General features: G+C 33.1%; 1 protein-coding gene and 1 long non-coding RNA gene across 3 annotated transcripts; one reads left to right on the top strand and one right to left on the bottom strand.

The window, feature by feature from the left end:
- Positions 1 to 513: 513 nt before the first annotated feature.
- Positions 514 to 3,050, bottom strand: LOC145090776 (uncharacterized). The gene is made up of 3 exons (XR_013701757.1): positions 2,770 to 3,050; positions 2,572 to 2,665; positions 514 to 699 (listed from the first exon to the last, which is right to left on the bottom strand). It is a non-coding gene; the product is annotated as an uncharacterized LOC145090776 (long non-coding RNA).
- Positions 3,051 to 4,473: 1,423 nt separating this feature from the next.
- On the top strand, positions 4,474 to 6,640 carry LOC145088387 (nuclear transcription factor Y subunit B-1-like). Of its 2 annotated transcripts, XM_079026738.1 has the most exons (6): positions 4,474 to 4,699; positions 4,842 to 5,082; positions 5,274 to 5,421; positions 6,013 to 6,093; positions 6,203 to 6,267; positions 6,356 to 6,640. In XM_079026738.1, the coding sequence occupies exons 2-5, from the start codon at positions 4,859 to 4,861 to the stop codon at positions 6,257 to 6,259; spliced, it is 510 nt and encodes a 169-aa protein (XP_078882864.1). In that variant the 5' UTR covers positions 4,474 to 4,699; positions 4,842 to 4,858; the 3' UTR covers positions 6,260 to 6,267; positions 6,356 to 6,640. The 2 variants fall into 2 exon arrangements, 1 of the variants encoding a protein (XP_078882864.1); XR_013701088.1 differs by lacking the exon at positions 6,356 to 6,640 and having other exon boundaries at positions 4,475 to 4,699; positions 5,274 to 5,918; positions 6,203 to 6,273.
- The last annotated feature ends 7,463 nt before the right edge of the window (positions 6,641 to 14,103 follow it).

Genomic DNA, 14,103 nt, shown 5'->3' with positions numbered 1-14,103 from the left:
ATTTTAATTACTTTCTTAAAATAACTAAAATGATTGGTCCATAATCAATCCTACATGCACACAATAGATAGTTAGAACAAAATAACTCAACCCTATATATATATATATATATATATATATATATATATATATATATATATGACTTAAATGTTGACATGGTAGTGAGAATGGATGCAAAGAACTATTTGAACTACTCAAAAACCAGAAGATTCAAGGAAAGTGGTGGTGGTAGTAAGAATAAGCTCTAATGAAGGTGCAATAATTGTAATGGTAAACTAAGGTTGACGAGTTAGTTGTCCATGAAGTATAACCAGAAGGATGTGAATGAAGTGGCTGAAATTGCTCATTTTGTTATAGAGGTTATTGTTTCTATATGTAGAAATCACATTCATCATGAGTAGTGTAACGCCTTATTCTGAATCGTTACCTATTTGAGTGTGGGTGATGTAATGTGGATGATTCGAGCGTTCGGATTTGGTTTTATGGAAATTGGATTTTTTGTAACACTCTAAATTTTCAAATAAAATTTTCATTTTTAAAACCACATGAAATACAGCTTCACATTTCTCAAGCCCAAATTTATAAGTTGTTCAATCACAAGACAACAAAATGTTTGACAATATCCCAAAGTCCTCAAAACATAATCTCAAGTTGGTGTGTACAATCATGCCCGCGCCTTCTCGCGATCATGAGATGTATCTGAAACACATTTCACACAACACTGTAAGTACGAAGTTTAATGAGTTCCCCAAAATATCACACGCAAATAATTAGCCTCTCATGGCTATATCTCGATAAGGACCCTCCAGTATCACAACTCGGGTTGGACCCTCCTGTCCGGTATCCCAGTGAGGACCTTTCGGCCTCACAACTCGGTTTGGACCCTCCGGTCCTAACTCAATAAAGCACAAAAATAATATACAACATAAATCACAAAGATAAAATACATGATATCACATAACCCAGTATAAGCACATAAGACCCTCCAATCAATAACTCGAATAAGACCCTCCGGTCACACAGTATTACCACTCAAGTAAGTATAGTGAGAAGACTCACCTTGTAAGTAAGCAAGTATGTCTCGTACTCAACGGTAGGTCTAGACTCTGCCTACATATATCATAATCATCTCTAATTAACAATTTATAATAACAACTCCAAGGATGTTCGACTATTCCTGTACTAACTCTCGGAAAGGGTGAAAGACCATTTTACCCCTTCATGGTCTCCTAAGTCCATAACTTGACCAAACTCTAAAAGTCAACGGAAGTCAACCCTCCAGTCAACAGTCTATGTTGACCCAACTCGTCGAGTGTATCTACGCGACTCGTCGAGTTCCATCGTTCCTCTGAAAAATCGGGAAATCCAACTCAACTCGCCGAGTTGTCTCACTAACTCGCCGAGTTTGTAATGCGTCCAGACTATCAAGGAAAACCTTAACCAACTCGTCGAGTTGGGTCCTCCAACTTGTCGAGTTGACTCTAAAAAGCACGCGACTATCTCAATCTCTACTCGACGAGTTGGGGAATCCAATTCGTCGAGTTGTCTTGTCAAAATAAATATAAATTAATTTAATTTTATACCTGGGAGTCGGGATGTTATATTTTTGTTTAGGAGATTTTATGGAAAGTATGAGTTGATAAATTTGTAGAGTTTCTCGTTGCTTTTTCGTGGATATAAGGATAATCAGATTTATAACGAATAATTTATGGCCTTCAGAGTATTTTAGGGTTTAAGAAGGAACTCTAATACTTGGGGCGTACTAGTGGGAAGGGCAGTACGTTGGACGTACATTGGCGTGCGCTTAGCGTACCCTGAGGGAATGATCACGAACCTCGGCCTCGTACGTTGTTCGTACAAGGAGTACATTGGGCGTACGAGGAGTGTTTATGATGGGTTTTATACAAACAATCTTATGTGTGCATGCAACCCTAGTTTGGATCTATGTTTTCTCTATTAGACATACAACTATTGAACACAAATAGAAAACCCTAATATCCATCTAATAATCGAAATCAAAAAAGATTAGATCACATATCTTTGTTGCTATATAGTAATAACAGCCAATTCTTGAAGATCCTTTGCTCTTGAGAACAAGTACCACAAGTGTAGTACCTCTAATGGCTCATAAACACACTAAAGCAAGAGGATGATTATGAGAGAGAGGATAAAGAGTGACTAGCTCCAAAATCGGCTCTTCTAGGGTTTTCCCAAAGGGTTGGCCGAATTCATGAGCCAAGGGCTCTATTTATACTTGAGGCTAGCTAGGGTTTTAAGGTGGAAACCTTAATTCCTTAGCTTAGGGCCTAAGCAAGTCCATGGACCCCTTCCTTAGGGCTTTGACGAAAATCTCTAGATCCTTCTAAGGATTTTGTATTCCTTGCCGTCCATCTCCAATCAGAAACCATCAAATCCATATAAAATTAAGACCTTTTAAACAATTTTTGTTCTATGATCGATTTATTCTTCGTAACCGGTCGCTAAGATTTCGTTCTTTTTTTCCTGAATACTTTATGCTTATACTTCCCCATCGAAGGAAAAACATGTCAGTTTCATCAGAATTAGACATACCTAGAATCGTAGAAGGCGAAAAGCGATGAAGATGAGACGAAGGGATGGGTAAGTTCAAACGATTGAAGAGAAACTGTCGTTTGGAATTCTTCATCTGCAAGGAACAAATATAAAAGATTACACATAATAAGCAATTGAGTCGACACCAAAGGTAATCGAAAAGGAATACGACTTGTGACAAAGCATCGTCGGACTTGCCTCCGTCAAGGGATCACCGGAGACGGCAAATTGAGGAGTGCAGAACCGGAGATGTGAAAACGACGACTGCGGAGAGAACCCAAATCTTCTGGAAGCATCAATGAAGAGGGTGATGCAAGGGACGAAAAGAGTAGATAGGCGGTGGAGCAATGGGGTCCAGAGGATTAGCGCTATGCACAAAGTCGGGGCGGTTGATCGGTGACTAAAGGTGGAAACAATAGAGAACACGGCTTGAAACCACCTGGTATTGTATGTATAATTATGCTATTAGATAACAAAATTTGAAAAATAGGCTGCGATTTATAATAACTGTTTTTGCATTAAGTATAAATCTGTTTTTGCATTAAATCCTTAGTTATATTTGATAAGTCTATCGTTCAAACTTTAAATGTTGTCTTTTTCGAAGATTTCAAGTCTAACTTTAATTACGGCATAGCCTAATTTGTTTTTCTAGAAACGCCCTAGTTGGTGCGCATAAGAGAATTTAAAACAAAACCAATATTCTTTCAAAATGATTTTACATCTACATCTTCCATAATATTTTTAAGAAATATTTTATTCACACCGTATATAAGAAAGTAATTCAAAGTAAACAATTTTTCGGAAAATTTTTGCTCTAAACTTTTTAAGATGAACAATATTAGAATGAGGAAACCGTGAGTTTGTGACTTAACATTGGAAGAGACTCGGAGAGTATATGTAAACAAAAACAATATGGTTAAAACAAAATAATGACCACTTTCCTATAAAAAAGATTCTTTTTTATTTTTATTTATATTTATTTATTTTTTTATTTTTTGTGTGTGTGTGTATAACCATGTGCGACTAGTATAAGTTATATGATTTGAAGGTTCATAAAATATTATAGCTCTAAACCATAGTGACTATTTATAATACTGATTCAAATAGCGATTTGTAAATACCAACTAATGGTTAAGAAAATTCATTTGACTCAGAAGGATAATCCAGAAAATAATTGCTAGAAATCTTTCGGTGAAAACTAAAGGTTATGTAACCAAACAAAACAATTCAATTTATGAAACTTGAGCTTGAACTCATTTATTAACTGAGGTCCATGCTACAATTCAAGTCCACAACTTCTTTTCGCTTGAGAGCTTGAATGAAGCTCTTAAAACGCCGAACTTAAGCAACTAAGCAAAAAAACACAACTTGCTTACACCTTATCATAAATTCATAATGTTAACCAATATCTAGTAAGTAGAGTAAGACTATCTCCGATCCTTAATATTATTTAATATTTATTTACATTATACATATATTCTAAATATATTGTTCTTTATTCAACAATATATTCATTGTTACATTGAAATCCAACACTAAATATAATGTTAGATATAAATATAATGTTAGATATAGTATAGTGTTGAAGTATTATAATATAATTTATAGTGTAAAAAAGGTTTTTTAACGTAGAGTTTGAGATGCCCTAACTCACATGAATATCTTGTAATAGCCTATTTCTTTACTTTCCATATTCAAAACGTTCATTTTGTTATGTCTTTTTGTTCCTCTATAAGCATAGTATAATATTAGTGTCTCCTTAACGAGAATCCAGCATATTATAACAAGTGTTATTTCCGTGAATTTAATGGATTTTGTTGAAAGATATAATTTTATAAAATAATACAAAAGCGGAGGATTATGAAATGAAAGTAATAATGAAAAGCAAAAAGAAATTGGTTTGGGGAAAAAGAACGAACGGTGCAGATAAAACAAAAGCATAAGAGCTCCAATAAAAGATCTTCCAAAGCTCTCGAATCTCAAACAATCCAAATCCAATCACAAATTCAAAACAATCTCTCTTCTCCAGCGTCCGATCTCTGCATAAAATCAACCCAATCAGATCTCTCGCCTTCTTCGCGCGCCAAATACAAATCTCCTACCTCCCTCCAATTTTGTCTCTCTTCAGGTATGTCGAAATCCCCAATTTCACAACCCTTTTGTTGCACAACGAATCCTTACACTGTCGGCGTATTTCTGTTATTTTCTTTTTTAATTGATGTTTTATGTGCTCTTTCGTTGTTTCTGGTGACGATTGCTGATATGTTTAGGGTTTTCATCGGCTGTCATGGCGGATGGTCCGGGGAGTCCCGCCGGTGGGAGTCACGAAAGCGGCGGTGAACAGAGTCCTCAGTCGAACTCGAACATCAGGGAGCAGGACAGGTTCCTCCCGATCGCTAACATAAGCCGGATTATGAAAAAAGCATTGCCTGCTAACGGGAAGATAGCTAAAGATGCTAAAGACACTGTTCAGGAATGCGTTTCTGAGTTCATCAGTTTCGTTACTAGCGAGTACGTACATCCATTACATTTCACACAAATTGTAGCACACTCATATTTCGAATGCATACTTGTTCACTCATTCATAGCACTATATAGAACTGAGCAAGTGTTCTAGCAACTGTAGTGAAGCTTCCTTAATTATTTAGCCAGTAACTTCTCGATAATTGATCTTTTTTTCTATGTTCCAATTCCCTGAGTAGGGCCAGCGACAAGTGTCAAAAAGAGAAGAGGAAGACGATTAATGGTGATGATTTACTCTGGGCAATGGCTACACTAGGTTTTGAAGATTACATTGATCCCCTCAAGGCTTATCTGTCTAGATACAGAGAGGTAAAACGTTTTATAACTGTCATGTAGTTAAAGATTACCTTCATGTCCTTACAATCATTTCAATCCAATTTGAATGCTCATATAATTTCAGCTCGCCTTTCGTCCTTAAAATTGTACTAAAGAACAAGAATGAGGCTATGTTATATCTTTCTCATTACAATATAGTGTTTACATTGCTCATTTAAAGTGTATTATTGTCAAACACATTGTTACTTTCACTAAAGAGCCGTTATACTTTAAATATTGTCCCCGATAATCTTTCCAAAAGAGTTTATTGTCATAAATTATGTGATTTGAGGCATTTAAAATCAAAATTTCAATGAATTTATTCAATCATCAAGCTGCGATCATTATGTTGAAGAGAATATATTGTTCATTTTCTTGGTACTACAAATGAATGCTTTTGTTTTGTATTTATTTCTGTTGTTATCAGATATTAAGTTGATTTTCTGACATAATTTTTTCTCTTTTCTCTTGGATGCTTACATGGAATACTTATCTATACGCAGTTAGAGGTACGTGAACAAACTTACATTAAATCCGAGTATGATTTATGGAGATATTTTCTAATCAGTAAAATAGCTGATTTATTTTTATTTTTTACTTTAGGGTGATACAAAGGGTTCTGCAAGGGGTGATGGATCAAGCAAGAAAGATACAGTTGGAACTCAGCTTGTTCCAAATTCACAGGTAACCTACCTTCACTTCTTAGGCCCTGACATGACATTACAAAATAGGTTGTACTGTGTTTGACATGCATTGAGCCTGACCAATGTTAATTGGTGTATAAATTTTGCAGTACACTCATCAAGGATCCTTTTCGCAAGGAATGAATTTTTTGAATTCACATGTTTGAACTTTTAAGTAATATCTCTCTTCCTTACACTTTTTATAATATTGGCTAAGTGATAATAGAAGCATTGTAATCATGTTACACTTTTATATTTGGCAGGTTCACTTGTGTATTTGGAACAAGTGTGGGACTTTGAAGATTCTTGTTTACTGATTCAATAGTTTGCTAGTAAGTGGTCAGTAAACAGAGATTGGTACCTTTAATATTATTATATAGGCTTTTATATTAGTCTTATATATAAAAAAAAATGTATTGTTTATCCCCTGTTGTTTTTATTGGGATGAGATTTAGTGCTATTATGTTGAAGTTTGTAAGCTGTGTATGTTGATTGATGTATTAACTGTTTATTTGAATTATGTATGCTTCTTTTTTTAAACATGTAAATGATTGTTTTCCTAGAAACAACTCACTCAGAAGTCGTATAAATATTAAAAGTAGTTGGGTCGTTTTGTATTTATACTTCAATATAATATTTTTCAACATTTTGTTACGTGTCCCTCAATCCCGTAGAAAATTACAAAATGCATATTGTTCAAAGAATTAGTAATAAATGTATGAGATACGGAATGTTTTATTTTCTATATACTAAGTCGCAAAAGATACAGGCATTTTCTTTTAGATTTTTAAGGTATTAAAGAGAAATTTGGGAATATTATTAATCTTGAAAAGTTTTAAATGAGAAGTACAATATGGCGAGTTAAATTAAATCAGTGACATTCCCCTGGAAACGGTGTCATGCTTTGTAATGGTCACGAGAGGTGCACGTGAGAGACAAAGAATGGCACGTTAAGTGCACGTGCGTGGTGATCATGGACACAACTCATTTGATTTCATAACCAAAAAGTAGTCTATCACCAGTTTTGTTTGATGCCAGCAACTCTCATCTCATGCGGCTGTCACAACCCACATTTATTTGCCTTTTATTTATTTATTTATTATCATTGTTATTGTATTTTAAATACATTAACATCTTTATTATTGGAAACTTAAATTGATATAAATGGTTTCCTCTAGATTACACCAAAGCTAATTCCTCTTGTTACCAACGTTTTGTTATAACTAAAAAAATAAAATTTCACTATTTTTATATAAATTAAACTAGGCTAAGCCGATTGAGTTTGTCCTTTGTCCTTTGATATGTTCATGTCCCTCTTATTCAATGCATTAAACCCAATGAATGTGGAATGTCATGTTAGCCTTCAATGGTTATTATTTCATTACAAATAACTTTTTTAAAATTAAAATAAATATTCAACTGAACTTTTGTAATTTAATATATTGTAGTAAAAAAACTATATAAAAATAAAATAATACTGTTGTAATTCATTAAACTTTATAAAATTTGGATATATCAAACTATTTCATGAAATAGTTGGCCAAAATTTGTAAGATCAACGGTTTGACATTTCCGAAAATAACATAAGCAAGAAATAAGAATTAACTAGCTCTAAAATAAATAAGCTAAAAGTTTCAAATATTTCTTTTCCTTCTAGGCTTAAAAAGTAATTTGCAAAGCTTGAACTAAAAAAAAACAGACCATGCTTGAAGAAGTTGTACCGTATGTTAAGAAAAAGATACTTCTTAATCCAACATAAAAACTAAATTAAAAAAAAAAAAAAAAGATAAATTGTAATACACGACGTGACGATCATTTCATTCTCCCTTGCCCTATCTTTCCTAATTATTTTTATTATCCTATTTTAAATCACTAACATAACGTAACATTTTGTTAATTGTGGTCTACGACTTCGAACCAAGTTTTAGTCCACTGTCATATCTTGTTTAAATCACATAAAACTCTATTTTATATATAAAAAGTAGTTATGACAACCAATAAGAGATCGATAGAAACACCAAGGAATTTTCAAATCATTTTTCCCACTTTATGGTAAAAATATCTAAATTATATTATCAACTTTTAAATTGTGCATGAGCTTTTATTAAAGACTTCAATGTATTTTATTTTATTTTCTTTACTTTTCTTGGAAACAAAACTTTACTTTTGAATACCCACATGTAAATTAGTAAATAGAAAAAAAATGATATAATGAAATATGCATAATTCAAGCCAGGTTCGTGTAGGTCACGAATAGTTTCTTTAGATTACTAAGAAAAATCTTGAATTTAAATATTACTCTAGTATTCAATAATGTACTAAATGCATATATCAATAAACTAACGAGAAGCTACAACTTTCATAATCTCATATATATATATATATATATATATATATATATATATATATATATATATATATATATATATATATATATATTCTTTCTTTCTAAGTTCATTTCATTCTAACATTACCACTTTTTTCAATGGTTCATAAATTAGTATTTTTTTAATTATTATTATTATTATTATATTATTATTATTATTATTATTTTAATAAAGAGTTCAATAGATTTATAAAGATATTGGTTTGGGGAAGTTTTTAGTTTGCCAACGAAGAGGCACAAGACCTCCAGCTAACACATATTAAAATCAACAAAGACCCCTTCCCTCCTTCCTTCTCAATTAGTCTTTGTGTCATGAGTTGTCCCAAAATGCCGCTTTATCATTCATCTTCACTAAATAGTAAATACATACATATACACACACAAATGCTTTATTTAATTAAAATAATATATTAACATGTAAGTAATAATGGATTAAGAAAATAATGTCAACTTAGGCAAATCCGATTCCGTCATGGACATAAGATTATAGCAAGTTGATGAATAGCCGTTCCAATAATAACAATAATGTATTTTAAAAACCATGACTTAAAAACATAATCTAGATAATTATATATGGTTCATAAAATGTATATATATATATATATATATATATATATATATATATATATATATATATATATATATATATATATATATATCATGTATTTACACCTGGTTATCCCATCATTATGATAGGGTTGATAATGATTTGTTTTCCAAGATCTATAAATATTTAAGCGTCATGTTGTAATATAAAATTCCACGAGTTGCATTATATGGATGTATCTATGTTAATTTTTTCCCATTCATATTTATACTTTAGTTTTTTTATAGAACTATCTATCCAATAAAAATCTGGTGTTTTCTATAAAAAAAATATACATAAATATGAAAGGTAATGTGTTTTACAAATTACAGGTCATGTTTAAAATGATGTTAAAAGATTAAAAAGTGAGTCTGTAAAAATGCGATTTCCAAAAAGATAAAAATAATAAGTTAAGGGTTTAGTTGTTTAACCAGTAGTGCATGTAAATAATGGTCAATGGTCATGGTCAAAGTCAAACTGATCCTCTTCCTTCACCTCCATCTTTTGATTTTGTTGTTTACCAAAAGTGCCCCCATCCCGGGTGAGTGATACAGCTGGCCACGTTTGCAGTGTTTGGGGGTGTTATTGTACTTTGGGTACATGGTCTTGTGACCCTCACGTGGCTTATGTTCCTTCGTTCCAGTCGCACACTCCATTCATTCGATTGCCCCATTATATGTACTTGTGACCCTCATGTCACTCTCATAGTCTCATATATACCCTATTTTTTTTGTTCATATGTAATGTATATAGAAAATCATTCAAATGTATTCTTTAATATTGTTTTATTTGGAAAGTTAATTATTATTTATTATTGTAATAACATATATTTTTTGTAACTATATTTAACGTGTAATAAGAGGAAAACATGTAACAAGTATTTAACAAAATTGGACAATAATATTTTACGTCAATTCAACCTATATATGTGACTTATTTATCAGTTTTGTGCAATTATATGATATGATCGTCAATTATACGATATATGATTTGAGAGAAATTTATACTATTTCATCGTATATTTGAAGGATACAAAGGGGTAATTTATATATGATACTAATGATAGTTTCATTTTTGGAAGCTTCAACGAAGAACTCAAATCTACATCCCGCATTTTAAGATAGAGCGTGATGAATGCAAATATTTGATTTCACGTTATTTCTATAAAAATCAAAATCAAAACTTGAATATTAGAGAAGATTTGAATTTGGAGCTCCATATGACCAATTATGCAGATTTTGCAAATGAGGATCAGCTTGGACATAAGTGTTGGTCTCCCTTTTTGAGGTCGAGTGTTCAAGTCTCACTGTAGACATAGGTGGAATAACTTAGGAGTAGTTTAGTATATTATTGTAATTGTTGTTCCAAAAAAAAAAAAAACTAATCCTAAACTCATTAACCTCTAATGTATTATGAGTTATATTTGTGTTATCTTCATTATACCATGGGCGAATGTCATATTAGCCCAACGAACTTATCACATTTGGTTTAAAAGGGCATAAAGGGAACGAAGTCTAAGTTTAGCTGCTAAAAGGGTACCTTGACTTGTAATTACCGGTTTCCATATGGTTTTGTCCTCTTCTTCTTCCAATTGATGCCGACTTCTCATCATCCTCTTCCTTATCCCGCTTTCTCTTCTCTATTTACACTTTGCTGCCAAAGACCATCAATGATTTTGAGGTCTTCATCTGTGTTAATGAAGAAAAGGATAAAAAAACAATTTATCTCTGTTCATCATCGTCACCAAGATCAGTGAACAATGATGACTTGACAACACTCTCATTCGTCAATGCTAAACAGCTTCATCATTATGGACTCCCTGATACACACTTTATTGAACCCATGTAAATCCTCACCTTAATCCCCTTGATTTCATTAACTTAATCTCGGGCCTCTACAAGACAATCATCCATTCTTCTTCTGAATCGGAAAGTTGTGGTCTATATTTAGAACAATATACGCTATTTTGAGTAGTTGGTGATCCAAAGCTACTTCAAAGAAGTCTGCAGTCGGCTCAGGATCACACTTTCGACATACATTCAATTGTGTACTCTCTGGCTACGGTGTGAGAGGATAGAAGATGGGCTTGTGAAAATTTATGACATGGATTGTATTGGTAAAGTTTTCGAATGCCTAAAATCCGCTTTGATTGATATCATGTAGGAATATCAGATGTAATCTTGAACTAAACAAAAGTTGGGTCAAATTCATCCACCTGTTATATGTTTTGAGTTTGATTCTTTTGGGGATTTTTGTTGTTTGGTAGGTTCTTGCTATATTTACTTCAATTATATTTTTGTAGTTGATCTCAAGTCTTGATTTTGTTTTCTAGCATCTCAGCCTTGATAATTTTGCTTTGATTGTGATGCTATGACCAAGTGTTGTACAATTAAGTTGCTTCAGTTTGTTGGGAATTGCTTCGACTTGATTCCATTAAGTTGCTATGCACCACACCATTTTCTCTTTTCAAAGTTCTTTTCTCTTTTAAAAATGTTTTTCAAAATTATTTTTTATAAAAATGATTTTATTTTGATAGTTTTTGTAACATACACGTTTTGAAATCGTGTTTTAAGTAAATAATATTATGAAATATTATATGAATTTGAATGTTGAGTTCTAACAGATAGTTTTTACTAGAAATGAAGTAAAACTATGTTTAGAATCACTCATAAAATATTGAAAGTCTTATGAGATTCCAATTAAAAGCCAAATAGTGAAATATAGCGAAAATATAAAATTTGGAATAAGTAAAATTTTATTATTGAAAGTTGTAAATAATCTCGTTAGAAACATTTAGGCGAAAACCTCATCGAAATCTTAGTTATAACGAAGAAGTTATGACCAAACGAAGATCCGTGATAAATCCGGAAAATACTTTGTCGCATAAAAATTTAGTTTTCGATAAACTAATTTTTAGCCTTAGTGATGTAAATTAAAGTTGTAGAACTCGTGAAAATAATCAACTTTCATATAAAGACCGTTTGAATCTGACTTTGTATGAGGAAGTTATGATTTTTCGAAGTTTCAGCTTAGCAGTAGACAACTAAAAACTCGAATTTTAGATCGAGTGATTTTTAGCCGACACAACCTTAACGAGAATTGAAGGTCTCGTCATTAGTAGTGCAACGGTGAAAAGTCTGACGAAAACAGACGTCGGATGAAGAAGTTATGAATTTTTAACGGATTTTCCTGTCCCGATCTGTTAAAAATAAAAATATTAAAATTAAAGTCAAAATTAGCCGACGAAGTCTAAACGAAAGTTGTAGAGCATAATTTTAGCTTCGCGTGCATATAAAGAACGTCAAAAACGGAGCTCGTATGTGAAAGTTATGGATTTTACAAGATTTGTCACATTTTTCGAGAAAATTCGCATTAATAGTAATGCCACGTCAGCCCTCGCATGCAGCTTCCACGTGTCACCTTCTGATAGGACCGAGGTAGTTGTGTCACCTTCTGATTGGACCAAGTCCGAAGTCCACTAAGCGAGGGACACCTTCGCAGGAGACACCCCGGATCACCCTCGCACCCTCGTGCCCTCCTCCCATTGGACCGAAGTTAGGTCCAATCCGAGGCTGCCGTCAGCGAGCCTGCTGATCCGAGCCGAAGAACGAGTCGAAGACCCAGCCGATGATGCGCCTGAAGCTGATGACTCCTCGCACCCGAAGCCTCGCGAAGCTGCCACCTGGTCCGAACCTCGCAGACGCATGCCTTCTTCCCTTCGCTTCGGATCCGAAGCTCGGCCCTATATAAGGGGTGCAAACCCTCTCGGCTAACTTTAGAAATTTCACACCTTTTCACCCCTAAACTTATATTTTTACTATTCCGACTTCCCCCGAAGCCCCGGTACTGATTCTAAAGCCCGAAACACCCCCCGAGACTCCCGAGAAGCCCGGAAAATTTATCTTTTCGGTTTCGAAGCTCTACCTTCGCAGAGCCCGGTTTTCAACGACGAAAGTCATATTTAGAGCCGAAGTACTGCCCAAATTAATATTTTAGCCCCCGGTTATTTCACGGTGAGTTTAATATATAGAAATAATTGTATGTTATGTGTTATATGTGCTACGTGCTTTTCAGTGTTATTATTCCAGGTTATTTTCCCGGGTTATTTTTATTTGCTATTTTTAATAGCAAAGAAATACCTTTGACCATGTGATCAGTGAAAGGACTTAGATTCACGTTGGTACTGGTATGTAGCCTCTGGCCGTGTGGAACATGTCTCTGTAAGAGAATGAATTATATTCTATGGTAGTGGCAGAAGGTTAGACAGGGCTATAAGCCTGAAATCTACCGAAATGTTAATATGAAGTTATATATCTTCTGTGCCGTTTGGGCCAAAGCTTTATTGATGTATATCAAGCATGGAAATTGTTATGTCTCATTGATTGTATATCTTTAAATCAAATCAATGATTGATATGGAATGTTTGTCACATGATTCACATATGCTCTTGTTGTTCCTTGTTCCTCTTTGCTTCCGCCCTATTAAAGTATATATATATATATATATATATATATATATATATATATATATATATATATATATATATATATATGGCATAACGTTATATTGTATCTATTATTGAACTCACTAAGCGTCACCGCTTACCCTCTCGATGTTTAACAAATTGCAGGAGATAAACATCCAGTATAGTTATATACTGGTAGAAGATTTTTGAATAGTTTGAAACTATTGTACCGATTGAAGCTTATGAATAGTTTGAAACTATTGTATTTTGCACTCCCATATGTATAAAACTATAGAATCCTGGGAAGTTATGTAATATATAGCACTTTAAAATAGTCGGTTTGTATCCAGTAGTTTGTAATCTCTTTATCAATGTAAAATATTGTTTTTATGAATATGCAAGTAGCATGTTTTGGAGTAACTATATTTTCGAGTATGAAAGTTTGGGTCTTTCATAAATACGAAAGTTAGGGTCTTTCAATCATGGTACCAGAGCAGTAGTTTGAGTGAACTAAATTCCACGGATTGGTATTTAGACTTAAACTATTGGAAGTTCAATATATGAACTAAATCAT

Source organism: Lactuca serriola, chromosome 2 (genome assembly GCF_051521515.1).
Source record: "Lactuca serriola cultivar US96UC23 chromosome 2, Lser_US96UC23_V15, whole genome shotgun sequence".
Classification (NCBI taxonomy): Eukaryota; Viridiplantae; Streptophyta; class Magnoliopsida; order Asterales; family Asteraceae; genus Lactuca; species Lactuca serriola.
Note: the sequence above shows the minus strand (reverse complement) of the source record. Positions and strands in the feature narration are given on the sequence as shown.